Here is a 14355-nt window from a genome sequence, read left to right as displayed (position 1 = left end):
CTTTGTGTCCCACACAATGGTGTTGGTACCTGTCCAGATGTAAGGGTCTCCTTCTGAATTTGTGGGCTGTAACCCCCACTTTCACTCATGTGCACGAGTACGCTTTTTTTGTGCATGACCATTTTTTACCCCACCACGTATGCAGTCATACTCCTGTTATTGGAGGTGTACATGCTAAGTATATGTTTCCATAACCCACTGAACGCTGACATGGGTTAAAGGATCCTTAAAGGTGCATATTTCATCTACTGTATGCATATACACATGAAGGGGGTTCACGCACTAGCAGGTCTGCACATATGTTGACCTGGAAGATCAGCAGAATTTTTTTTACCCTTAACCCACCAGGTGCGCCGAAACCGGGAGATCAAACTTAGGAAACCTGAGCGAGAATCCAGCGCCATAAACCATTCGGCCACCACGCCGTTAAAAACGAAGGTGCAGGGAAACTCTCCTCCCCCTGAATGTTCTACTCACCTATACCAGTAACACACTTCTTCACTTCATTTCCAGAGATGCCAACCACTGTCAAGTGTTTGTAGGAACAATCAGGAAATTTGGTAGGAACGCTCAAGACTCCCAGCCACATCAGCAAACGTACATTTTATCTACAGGGCATAAAAACACTTGGGCCTACCTGCAACATGGTGTAATTGCTACGACTAAGCTGACTGGTCCACTCAATGCTGTTTCAATGTAAACATGCACCAAACTAATTTGACTGAGCTGACTGGTCCACTCAATGCTGTTTCAATGTAAACATGCACCAAACACAATTAGCTGAGCATCATCTCGTGAGACCAAGGTTAGCAGTGACTGCCTTGGCCTCGTGATTGAAAGGTCTGGAGCGTATGGGTAATGTCATGACAGGAAAGCATGTCACCATGCTATAAGGTTGAAAATGAACTCGGAACAATTTTGACGCTGGCATAACGTCGGAACAAACCGCGTTGAAGCGTAACAAAATAGATGTCAATCTAGAATTTTTTGTTTACAGAAGCTCAGAAATGTTGGTATAAATTCAAATATTCTTCAAAGTTATTATCGATGTTGTATCGAGTCCGTGCTCACAGTTTCATTTATGTGCTGGTATGGAAGTTTGGGAGTGAGGAGTAAGCGTGTTTTGAACGATGTCATGAGTGTATGCAGTAAAATTGTGGGAGTGAAACAAGCTAGTATGCAAGAGCTGTATGAAAGTCGAGTGGTTAAAAAAAGCAGGCAGATAGCAACTGACGACACCCATATTTTAGCAAAGTATTATGAGCTATTGCCATCAGGACGACGCTACAGAACTTTTAAGTTGAAATCCAGAGCTCTGAAGACTTTTATTCCACGTTCAATCCACCTTTTAAATTCTTGAGAACTGTGTGTGTGTGTGCGTGCGTGCGCGCACTCTCATGTGAGACGTGTGAAAGTCCGTGCATGATAGGCTGTACCTTGCTCTAGTTGTGGTGTGTGTGTGTGTGTGTGTGTGTGTGTGTGTGTGTGTGAGAGAGTGAGAGTGAGTGTGAGTGTGTGTGTGTGTGTGTTTACTGAGCTTAAAACGTGACAATTGGTTATAATGAATGTGCAATATATAGGAAGAATAATGTGCAATATGCAGGATGAATGTACAATGGAATATGTCTAATGCTAACGTCCATATTCTAAATATATTTCTGTTTAATAATTACGATGTAATAATTAATTGCAATGTTTTTAAAAGCGAATATGTGAAATGCTTTTATTTGAGAACATATGTTTATTACTCTTGTTTAATCAAGTTATCCGCGTGTGTGGGGTGGAGGGGGGTGGGGGGCGCGGGTGTGTGCTGATTATCTGGTTGTGGTTTTCCGTAATTCATCTTTATTCTTATCTTATCTGTCTATTATAATCAATGTGCAGTATAGTAGGCTATGTTTATAATTATATTCAAATAATGTTTCTTAATTCTTTCTGTTTTTACATTAAGAATACTAGTTATTACCTGCAGTGTGTGGATATATGTATGAAACGATGTATGTGATATTTTTTTTACATTTGTATCTTCGTAATATTTGTAGGGGCTGTTGTTGGCTTTTACAGTTATGGTCACCATGTTGTTTACTTGTCTATGTTGTGATAATGCACCTGACCAAATTTCTCCAGTTGGAGATAATAAAGTTATTCTTATCTTCTCTTTTTATCTTGTCTTATCTTATACAGCGAAATCGTAACAGTTGGCATCTCTGCATTTCCGTGATGTCTACACTTCACTGTGGTGGCATCATCATCACACCTCACCTTCCATTTCTTGGTGCCCCACAGAACAGCATTGGTGCCGGTCCAGTTGTATGGGTCAATGTGTAGCTCCGAGCGGGAGTGAGCGGTGCCCCACAGCAGCATGCAGTGCCAGGGGCGAACCTCTTTGGGGAACTGCTGGAAGAAGTCCTCCTGAGTGTACTCCTGCAACAACAACAACACACACACACAGTCCATAATAAAACAATAATAATAATAACAATTAAATAAGACAAAAAACAAAAAAAACAGTATATTTATATAGCGCCCTTTCTCTCTAAGAATTAGGGCACTTTCAATGAAAGAAAAAAATACAAATTCCATAAATCATTCATGACCACTCTTTCTCAAAACCCCTCCCTCCCCTGCCCCCAACTCTCCCTCTCCCACTCTTCATGCATCCAAAGTGAGCTGACATGGATGGTGCTGGAGAAGAAGGAAGCTGAGAGTGCTTGTAGATAGGTTTTGAAAAGATGAGTTTTTAGTGAAGAGCGAAAAGCCGAGATAGAATTCAATGCACGGATTCATATGATGAGGAAGGTTGTTCCATGTATGAGAAGCAGCAAAGAGGAAAGAATGTTCACCAAAGGTTCTTATATTGACACGAGGAAGATATAGCACTTTTGTACAAGCAGAAGCAACCTATAAGCGCTTTATAAATTCATTACTTAAAATAGTTGAATAAACACCATACAGAAAAATAGAGATATAAAAAAGTGAAAGTAATAAAAACACACTCATTGGTTCTGTAAATGGACAGTTGACAAGAATGACTGGTACATACCCTAAATGCAACAACTCTTCCACTCCACCACATATACACAAAAACCTAAGTAAACAACTGAGGGAAGTTTGATCACAGTAAAAATGTCTACACTGTATGTATCAAAGGAAAGTCATATCTTTTTTTCAAATCTTAAATTAAAAAATCAGTAATAGTTCAACCATTCAGATCACACCACCACCCCATCCCCTGACCCCTCCCCCATCTCTCAAGCCCATTCTCTCTAATCACTCATCATTCACACTCATGTTGCTATGAACTGAGACAACGATACTGGTAAGTCCATGCAGTATCATTCAGGTGAACTAATTCTGATGAAAGTGTGTACATGCTGTTTCTCTTTCTTCTTTAACTGGGTACCTGAAGGCTATGAATACCATATTCATTATCTGTCTGTACAAAGAAGTAATGTTTGTATTCAATATCAGACTTTTTATCATTCTTGTTAAGTTTAGTGTTGTATTGTTCATTTTGAATTTTTTTTCCTTGATATTCAGAGCAGTTGGTGGATGGAATTTCATGTCCACCTGCAAAACAGTAAAGTTGACATAGTTTCTGTTTTTAAAACCCTGAATGAACCTCCACCCACTCCCTAAAATGACAATATCAGATGTAATTTGTACCAAAATGCAATGACGCATTTTTTTCTTCCAGCACATTTCTGAAATATCTGTACACAATCTGTCAAACAAAAACAAAAATGTTCAGTCAAATCTGTTGTGTTATTACACAACTCACAGTTATTGTGCATTTGTCTGACAAATAAAGTTAAATACAGTTGTACCGATAATCAGAAACTGAGGTGCTGTGGTGCAGTCAGTTGGGTGTTGGACTTCCAATCCAGTGTTCACAAGTAATCAGGTTTCGAGGCCTCATTTCATCATGGTGTTGTGTCCTTGGGAAAGACACTTTACTCCAACTTTCCTCATTTCACCTGGGTGTGAATGGGTACCTGATTTCGACTGAGGACGGCTAAAACAGCAGGAGAGGATTATGCGCTGCCTTCCTTTGCCGAGCCCTCAAAACAATGGATATAGAAACTGAATGCCCCGATGGCCGTAAAAAGCTATGTTACCTTGAAACCTTTAACTAATCATTCGATAAGTTGGAACTGTTTTGAGTGAATGTTGCACGTTTGTTCCATGCAAAGAAACCAGACCCAGATTTTTTACCGTGTCAGGTACGTGCTTCAGGAGTTCTGGTCTGGTGGTGATGAAGAGTTCATCCACCAGGTAGGTCCAGTAGTTGGGGTTGCTCTCCTGTGCGTGGTTCACAAAGATGAACAGGGGCAGGGACAGGCCCTCTGCGTTGTGCATTGTGCCCTGCTCACATCCACACAGCACTGCCTTCATTGTCAGTTTGTCACAATTCTCTTCTTTTTTTCCCCCCTTCTTTTCTTTCTTTTTCATTCAGTTAACGATCAGTCCATTCACTCACCACCTCATTCGTTGTCATTGTGTTAAATTTCTTCTTTTTTTTCTCCTTGTTTCGTTTTACTTATTGTCTATGGAGTTGCATGTGTGTGTATGTGTGTGTGTGTGTGTGTGTGTGTGTGTGTGGGTGTATGTATATGTGTGTGTGTGTGTGTGTGTGTGTGTGTGTGTGTGTGTGTCTGTGTGTGTGGAGGATGGGGGAAGCAGGAGGGTGTGTGTATGTGTTATAGACTTCGCTAAGGTTTAACTGACAATTAGATCTGATTCTGATTCCAATTCACTTCTTTCTTTTTTCCTTCAGTTAACGATCAGTCCCTTTACTCACTATCTCATTCACTGTCATAATAATGCCACACTGTTTTTTTTGTTTGTTTGTTTTTTTGTTTCCAGTGAGCTATCAGTCCTGTCCATGTGATTAATTTATCAGATCTCAGGCCGCTTCTTTCTCTATCTCACATGGTCCCAAAGTTGTAAAGATATCAGCTTCTACTTCCCCTTCTGTGTACCAAACTTTCTGACCATTACTGTTTTCATTGTAGCCATAGACCTTCACTTTTTTCTTCATTACCAGCCGTTAGAAGTCAGTCTCTCCTTCTCTCTCTCTTCTCTCTTTTACTTACATACACTCAGTCTGTTTTCAATCACCAGTAGAAAACATTCATTTTTTTTGTCTCTTGCACTCAGATAAAATTTGGAGTAATATGAAAAAACAAGAGAGGCAAGGCCTTCAAGACTCACTTGTGATACACTTAAAAAAAAATAAAAAAATCTAATCGTTAAAATGTGTTCTGTATTTGTTATTATAAAGCTTCGGGTTAAAAGAAAAAGAAAAAGAAAAAAAAAAAAAGTTCTAATGGCAGATTCGAACCCTGCGTGTTTGGGTGAGAAGAAACTGTCTTACCCATTACACTATCATGGCGCCTTAACTGACGTTAAAAAATATAACATTTAATCATGCTTTTTTAAAGGGCGATAAATCAATTGCGGTATTCGCAGTGAGAACGCTGTTTAAATCATATTATTCTGGTGTATCTTGGGCAATCAAAAAATCTTTAAGGGCAATTAAAAAGATGACTGGAAAGAACTGAATTTTTTCTATTCTTATGCCAAATTTGGTGTCAACTGACAAAGTATTTGCAGAGAAAATGTCAGTGTTAAAGTTTACCATGGACACGCAGACACACACAGAGACAACTGAACACCGGGTTAAAACGTAGACTCACTTTGTTTACACAAGTGAGTCAAAAAGGAAAAAAAAGTATAAACAAAATTGTATCTTTCCCTCAAACTCAGACAAAAAAACAACAAAACAAAAAAACAATGACAAAGAAACAAAAAGCAACAACATGGATAATCATAGGGTATCCTGAATAAATGAAAGTAAAATTCATAACAAACGTCAATCTTCAGCACTGATCCCAAATAAAATATCCCCAATGATCTGTACACACACACACACACACACACACACACATATATATATATATATATATATATATCTATGTGTGTGTGTGTGTGTATCAGTATATATATATATATGTGTGTGTGTGTGTGTATCAGTGTACATATATATATATATATATATATATATATATATATATATATATATATATATATATGTGTGTGTGTGTGTGTGTGTGTGTGTGTGTGTACACCCCAACTTGTAGAAAAAAATGTTCTGTCAGTTAAAATTTAATCACAATTTAAGCTGAAAATACCAACAATAAAATTATGGATATTACAATATTACCTGCTACCATCACCAAGCGGACATTAACCCCCCTCTATTCACACACATAGAGCCACAGAAGAGTTAAACTTGTCAAGACACAAAACCTCACCATAACAGCTTTCATGACAACACGCTCAAATCCATAGGTCTTGTTCAGATATTCCTTCGTCCACTTTTTGTAGGCGGGCCACTGGGGTACCACATCGGTCACCAACACAGGCCTGAGGGACAGACATATGTCAACAGGGTTTAACCCTTTCGCTGCCAGGAAAATAAGATTTAAGTGAAATCTATTTGCCAGGGTTTTTTCACAAAAAACGGGTATAAATTTTCAAAAAATTCTGTGCTCTTTGTTATTGGAGAAAGACCCATAAAAGTATACGTTTTCTGAAAGGGAAATGAATAAAGAATACAAAACACATGATGTTTTCCCATTTTATATATTTTAAGTGACATGCTGTTGTTTTGAAATCAGTGGTTTGTTTTTTGTCACATTTTCAACTTGTTCATTACAAACATTAGTCAGGTAATTTGCACAAAAATATCATTTTCTGGACAAATGGACATCTGCACACACAAAGTCATACTAGAACAACCACAATATAAAAAAAACTGAAAAAGAAATAGATGCATTGTGACTTCTGCAAGTCATAATATGGATGTGAGGCCACGCCCCCTCAGTCTCCACCCCCCTCCTCTTCACCCCTCTCACACGGTCACTTCATCCAGTTCTCATCAGACCGCGTTGGCTGAGTGCCAAGAAAATAGCTCATACGGTGTCCTGCTAAAAATTCGGTGACCTGTTGTCTGCTAGAGTTGAACAGCCGGCATCACTCACTGATAGTTGTATCTTGGCCACTCTCTTGATTGCTCCCTTTATTTTCTATCAAGTCATCCTATAAATGTTCACCACTGTCTTCTCCTTCGAATTTATGCTCCAATTCTTTCTGAGCATCAGCTAAAGAAAGTAATCTTGGTTGATTTAGTTTGCCACGAGCGCATGTCTTGAGCACGGAGTCAGTCCGACATTTTGTTGAGCGAGCGAGGAGAGGAGCCAGGCAAAGACTGCGGCCAGTAACCCCACCAAAACGTTCAAATAAAGGACTGCCTTATGACGCAGATGGTGTTTCTAGCTATGAATAGAATCTAGAAAGATTCCCCAAGCTAAAGCTACCAGCATTTTTGTCAACGAACTGAATGCAAAGCAGGGAAAAGTCAGGATATTTCGATGACGAGTTATCTCGTCATTGTGGCAGCGAAGCATACATGCTTTCCATGATGAGTTATCTCGTCATATAGGCAGCCTAGGGGTTAATGACACATACAATTTTGAAATGACCCAACCGTGTGGTAGCCGGTTGGTCACTTTGACTAATTAATTCTTTTGTAAAATTGGTCATGCTGAAAGGGCTTTTGTAGATTTCTCTTATTCTCCTGCAGTTTCAAACTCTGAAAAACATGAATATGTTTGTTACTGTTATTGCTCTGCAGCTCAATATCAAGCAGACAAACATTGTAAAATTAAAAAAAACAAAACGTCTAAACTTGAACCGAGCGGAAAACGAAACGAGGTATGTTTACATAAAGGCATTACCACTTGCGTATAACTGTGAACCGTAGAGAAATAGTACAGTGCCAATTTAGCTTTTTTCTTTCCCACCAGTCTCCTGAATTCAAACTGAGGATGGCTCCTATAAATACGGAACATTTCTCTGTAAGAAATCATCATCAGCACCGTTGAGCTGCTCAATGTTGAGAAAGACCAAATAAGTGTTCAGAGCAGTTGCAATCTCTTCCGTTTTACACACACCTGGAGAGTCTGAATCTGAGAAATTTATTTAGCATTTGTGGGCAACATTGATGCGTTTACTTCGTTGGTATCATGGAAGACTAAAGCTCTTTTCAGAAACCCATAGAACAGACCAGGATAACATTGAACATTTGAGCATCCATACTTTGTGTTTGAGGTAAACATGTTTGTATTTCCACAACCCAATTTCAACTTGCACATACTGACATAGGTAACATTATTTCTAAAATGCACTGATTTGATATTTTTCCAGTGTATACATAAGAACAGAATTAAACAGGTCCACACATTATACTGGCATGGTGATTTTGGACATTTTTGAAACACTTTGCAACTGTGAAGATTAGGATTTCCACAAAGCAGAGGAAATTGTTTTCATAAAGTACAACAATGGTATCAGAACAGGTAAGTGACAGTGACACTTACCAAATCTGATGTATTTCAGCTGGCCTGCTTTGCTTTTGTTTGTGCATTATCCTCTGTATCAACTGACCATTATCAGATTATGTGAACATTTATTATTCTGAGCAGTCAGCATAAATCAGTGTTTCAGCATTGCAGAAGTTTAGTGATGACTAAGCTGTATTTTCTGTTTTCATCATGACACAGCGAAAATTGGCACAAAGTTTTTACATACTCACATGAACACACTCACACATATAAATAAAAACCATTTCACATACCCATGAGTGTGGTGGACAAAATACAATTCCAATTACAATCCTTGGGTGTGTGAAGTAGCCTGATGGGGGCACTGGGGGCAGTAATAAGATGCTGTTTCTCTTGACCCATTAATTTTGAAAATGACCCATTGATTTTGTGTTTTATGGGTCAAATGACCCACAACTGACACAGAGATATGCAACAACAACATAGAGGACATTATATCCATGTGTCCTGCAAAACAAGAACTCACCATTTGGCATCGTACAAGTCCCAGAATTCCTCCAGGCTGAGCTCGCTGCGACGCTCCACCTTGAGGTCGCTGAGGGTGTAGCCATACTCCTCAGCAAGGATCTTCCGCTCCTCCAACGCCTCCTCGAAGTTGAGGGTGTACACCGGGTAGCTGTAGGTGAGGTTGTCAGCGTCCTTGGCCTTGGGGGGCTGCGTGTAGATCTCCCACAGGATGGACAGAAAGACGGAGGAGAACATGGACAACAGTGCCACCCACGACACCAGTGCCACCATGCTAGAACTTCGGCTGCTCCGCCAGCTCCACCTGGTGTTGATTGCGGACAATCCAAGTGAAAAAAATTCGTAAACAAACGAGAATTGCTCAACCGTGATGCCGAGAAAGTCATCATTTGAACAGAAAGTCTATAATTAAATACATTTGGTGAACGCGGACAATCCAAGTGAATGAATCATAAATAAGCGAGAGTTGATCAACCATGCTGAGAAAGTCATCATTTGAACAGAAAGTCTGTCATTAAATACATCTGGTGAACACAGACAATCCTAGTGAATGAATCATGAATAAACAATAGGTGATAAAAAATGCTGAGAAAGTCATCATCTGAACAGAAAGTATATAACTAAATACATCTGGTGAATGCGGACAATCCAGTATAAAAATAAATCGCAATAAACGCGAGTTGATCAACCATGCAGAGAAAGTCATTATTTGAACAGAACGTCCACAATTACATATATACATCTTGAAGCAACCATACTGACAGAGCAAGTCATCACAATAACAGAAATGTCCAGAATTATATATCTGAAACAAGAGGTGATCAACTACATAAACTATACAGCAAGTCACCACATGATGGTTGAGAAAGTCCTAAATCATAAATCTTAAACGAGTTGATAACCAAATAGAACAAGTTATCATAAGAACAGAAAAGTCCACAAAAATATTCTAAATACAAGATGATCAAGCACACACACAGACTGACAGAGCAATGCATCACATGGTGAACCAAAACGTCTACAATTATGCATTTAAAATAAGAGCTGATAACCAACCAACCACATAGAGTAAGTCATCACATGACTAATAGAAGAGAGGCCAATTATGTATATAAATAAACTGATAAGTTTATATACACAGGGCAGAAAATTCCACAACCTTAGATTCATAATCCAAACACAAGCAGGGCAACAAAAGAAAGAAAGAACTGTTCTTAATTAACTTTTACATAAAAAGAAAAGAATAATGGAATAAGAAACGCTGCCACAATTTGATCATTATACATCAAATTCTTGTACTGAATGCATGATAGTTAAAATATGATATTTAACAAGTGTGTAAAAATCCACTTTTGCAAACGTGTGACCCTCAACTGCAAGTATACACTTCACTCTCTCCATACGAATGGCGAAAGAGACGACGTTAACAGCATTTCACCCCAATTACCACCATCAAAATATTACAAGCGGAAGGCTCTTACACTGAAGAGGTGAATGTTGACAAAGAATACCACAATTCTGACGATGGAAGCTAAAGGTTGGGTCATTGAGACACCCACTGGACATCTGAGGGGTCTGTGTAGAGGAGAAGAGAGGACTGGCTGTACTGAGTGTGTTAAAAAGGTCTTGTGTAACTAAGATTTCCACTTTCATCTGAGGAGGTAAGTTTTATTTACACATAAAATCAAGAAACACACACACATACACAGCGACACACACACACATGTAATATGTATACAGCAACACACCAGTAACAGCAAATAATGGCACCAATGGATATATCAATAGTGCGTGTGTGTGTGTGTGTATGTGTGTGTGTGTGTGCTGCTTGTCAAGGCTGTGTGTGTGGATAGCTGAGGGAATGAAAGAACAGTTGTAATGTCTTGTTATTGCACAGGGTTGGGGCTTTGATGCTGTCACTTCTGTCAACCCATTTGCTATTGAAGTCAGAGAAAAGAGGGCGAGTTTCTTTTTTCAAAATTGTGTAAAATCTGTCTGCCATCTTTTTTTCAGTACACGTGTTCAAAACCATCCTGTTTTCTGCCCACCACCCTGCCTGCTTTTTTAATATGTTTGGCAAGTTGGTCTTTGTCTTGCTGGATTACCTTCCTGTCCAAGCACACAGAACCACAAAACAAACACCAGAAACAACAAAGCAATAAAGCATTTGTAGTACCTGGTTGCAGAAATTAAAAGATCTGACTTTCCTTAGACAGTAAAATCAGCTGTTTTACTCTTTTTTTCTTCTTTTTTTTTTCACTTGTGCAGTTGATTTTCACTCCACAATAACTTGCTGCCCAAAATTACACTCAAATACTTTTAAGTATTAACCCGTTCAACCACCTCTCTCTTGGTGATAATTTCATTGGTACTGGGTTTCTTCTTCCTGTAAACAATAACAAGTTCTTTCACTTTTAGTAATATTTAACTCATGGAAGTTTTCATTGCATCAAGTGGTAAAATTCTCGATTTTCTGTCTGTACTTTGTTGTTAATGTCATCAGTTAAGAGTCCTGTTAGAGTTGAATCATCAGTGAACTTCATGAGTGGACAGGATTCTCAGTCAGTCAGAAGATCAAGGTGTTATATGCTGAGAGGCTGTATGGTTGCATGGCGCACACTCCTTGAAATAATTATTTGAGGTTTTTACTCCCCCTCCTTTAGACACCAGTTTTCTTCTAAATCAAGCTATAGCATTTCCTTCCTCAATACTTTTTCACACTTTCAGTCCTTAATATAAGCCAGCTGAAAAGACCTTTGGGACAAAGGCATACTGCTAAAGACTACTAATCAATTTCTTTTCTTGTGTTCATTCAAAGGGTCAGGAAAATTGTTTGTATTCTGATAACTGGAAATCACATTTTATAATCTTCAAAGTTCTGGCCTTCAACATGAATATTTTCTAATTCCAACAGGATGGTTCCAAATCCAATGCAAACAAATAGGGCAGTTCATAATCCTAAAAAATAAATAATAGTCTGCAGTCCAAATAGACTCATAAAGCACTTAACTCAAACATCCATAAAGGATGACTGAAACTGAAAATCCAAACAACTGAATTATATACACTTTGTCATCGCAACAAGATGACTGATAATTCAGATGCAAACAAGCAGGACAGTTCCTTACCCTAGAATGATAGTTCATAACCCTAACAGAGGAAATGTTTAACTGTCTCAAGTACATAACAGTTCATAAATCTAACAAAATGAAACAGTTCATAACACTGGCGACAGTACATAATAACACTGGCATGATTGCCATAGTAAACTGAACCCCCCCAAAAAATAAACACACACCAAAATACTTTTTTCAGTATTCACACACAGAGTGACACACACAAAGTGACACACACATACATCTGCTCATCTGTATTATATCTTGAGAAAGAGAGAGAGAGAGAGAGAGAGAGAGAGAGAGAGAGAGAGAGAGAGAGAGAGAGAGAGAGAGAGTGAGATGGAGAAATAAACATATATATGGGATTAAAATCAGCTGTTCTTAAGCTTGCATCAGATTTTGGATGGTGGAGGTTTACTTTGTGCAAAATCAAGATTCATTAATTTGTGGCATTTGTGATCAAGTGGCAAATAAGTCTCCTTGTTTCATTATGCCCTTAGTGTTAAGAAGAGTGACTTATCTTTTTGGCTGGGGGAACACTCAACACACACACACACAAACACATACGCACACACTCACACACACACACACACACACACACACACATATATATATATATATATATATATATATATATATATATATATATATATATATGTATATGTATCATGCAATACCCCTCAAGAGCAACAAACTGTATTCACCTGTCTCTAGGACGGTGACCTCCGTTCCTCATCTTCTTAGGTCTGCGTTGCTACCCTTGTCACTGGATATCGAATGTATAATAATGTCAGTCTGGACACTGAGAGCTAGAAAAAAGATTTAAACACACAACTTATATATTATGTAAACAAAGAAACAAACTGAAGAATTTATACTTAATTACAGAACATAGAATTATTGATATAATAGAATATACACACACTACAAATTATATAAAATACATTTCAAGCATGTATTCATCACACACATATTCAAATTTCTTCTAGGTGTTTTTCATTCTTTCTTTTTCTTTTCTTTTTTTAAATCCATAATACATTGTAGCAAATAAAATCATCATACATGAGTGAGTATACTCTGTGTGTGTGTGTGTGTGTGTGTGTGTGTGTGTGTGCACTCACATGTGATTGTGTACAAGTATATTAAATGTGTCGCGCAGTATTTAACATATTTTCATCAATTCATGTCTGAGGAATAAACCTGTAAACATACATGCATAACTGAGATTTGCTATCTAATACACAAAATTGGTGTGAAAATTAATCAGTCCAATTGCTTTCTCATTAAAACAATAGAAACCAAAGTATTCAAAAGAACTACAAATTAACTGAACAAGTATATTACCAAGTAAGGACAGAAAATTGGGGTGGCTTCTTGTCATTTAAGGTTTATTCCATACAAGCAAATGTGATGAAATTTAACACTGTAAAAGTTTATTTGAAAATGTGAAATTGTAATATTGTATCCACTTCATATGTACATGTACATACGCATATGACTATCAAATGAAATAATTGTTTACATTTAGTATCTTTCATTAAATGTCCATCAAACAATTGACTAACCATAAAGAGAATGGAGATGTGATTGCAGGTATCATACTTATATCATCCCCAGCTCTGATGTTAATGCAGCCATCTGGATTATGTTCATACACACACAATGAATGCACAAGACACATCACATCAATATCAATGTACCTGATATTTTTTATGAACAACATTAAAATGATGTACTTATATCAACTCTACCTTTTTTCTGTTTTCTTTTTTTATTATCCTGCAGATCTAAAGAAAGCTTGGTCTGTTAGTGTGTGTGTGGAGGTGGTGGGGAGGGGGCGGGGGGTTGTGTGTGCATATGTATGTTTGTGTTTGTACATGTCAGAGTGTTTGTGCGTGTGTGTGTGTGTGTGTGTGTGTGTGTGTGTGTGTGTGCATGGGTGCCTGCATGGGCCCAACACATGGGTTCATCCTAATCATATCATTAAAAACATTGTATTCATGCTCGAAGATTTCACTGGGGAGGCTGCTGCCTGTAGTGTTATAATGATCATGAATAGGAAAAGCATTGCTTGTGGGTGGGGAATGGTGGCAGACTCCAGGCAATAAAGAAGCTGAAGGGGTGGAGAAGCCTTGAGGGACAAAATAGAATGGAATGATTTAAGTGTGACAATTATCGATCGTGATCAAAAGCATCCACAGCAAATAAACACATTCGTTATATCATCTTGAACTGAACTTGAACTGGCTGAGTTTTAGTCACAGAACGGTTGATCAGCAAGCAAAAGACGTAAATAACTGGAAGAG

General features: G+C 38.1%; 1 protein-coding gene across 2 annotated transcripts in view; it reads right to left on the bottom strand.

The window, feature by feature from the left end:
- The window catches only part of LOC143287696 (uncharacterized), a 32617-nt gene that overhangs the window by 18020 nt on the left and 242 nt on the right, over positions 1 to 14355 (bottom strand). Inside the window, exons 2-6 of one of the 2 annotated variants that reach the window (XM_076595901.1) lie at positions 12754 to 12815; positions 8935 to 9237; positions 6318 to 6429; positions 4216 to 4365; positions 2263 to 2424 (exon numbers count right to left, since the gene is read on the bottom strand). In XM_076595901.1, coding sequence (XP_076452016.1) covers positions 2263 to 2424; positions 4216 to 4365; positions 6318 to 6429; positions 8935 to 9237; positions 12754 to 12785 — 759 coding nt within the window. In that variant the 5' untranslated portion in view covers positions 12786 to 12815. Of the gene's footprint in view, positions 1 to 2262; positions 2425 to 4215; positions 4366 to 6317; positions 6430 to 8934; positions 9238 to 12753; positions 12859 to 14355 lie in introns of both variants that reach the window. The other variant, XM_076595900.1, reaches the window with a different exon arrangement.

The sequence above is a fragment of the Babylonia areolata genome, chromosome 11 (assembly GCF_041734735.1).
Source record: "Babylonia areolata isolate BAREFJ2019XMU chromosome 11, ASM4173473v1, whole genome shotgun sequence".
NCBI lineage: Eukaryota > Metazoa > Mollusca > Gastropoda > Neogastropoda > Buccinidae > Babylonia > Babylonia areolata.
Note: the sequence above shows the minus strand (reverse complement) of the source record. Positions and strands in the feature narration are given on the sequence as shown.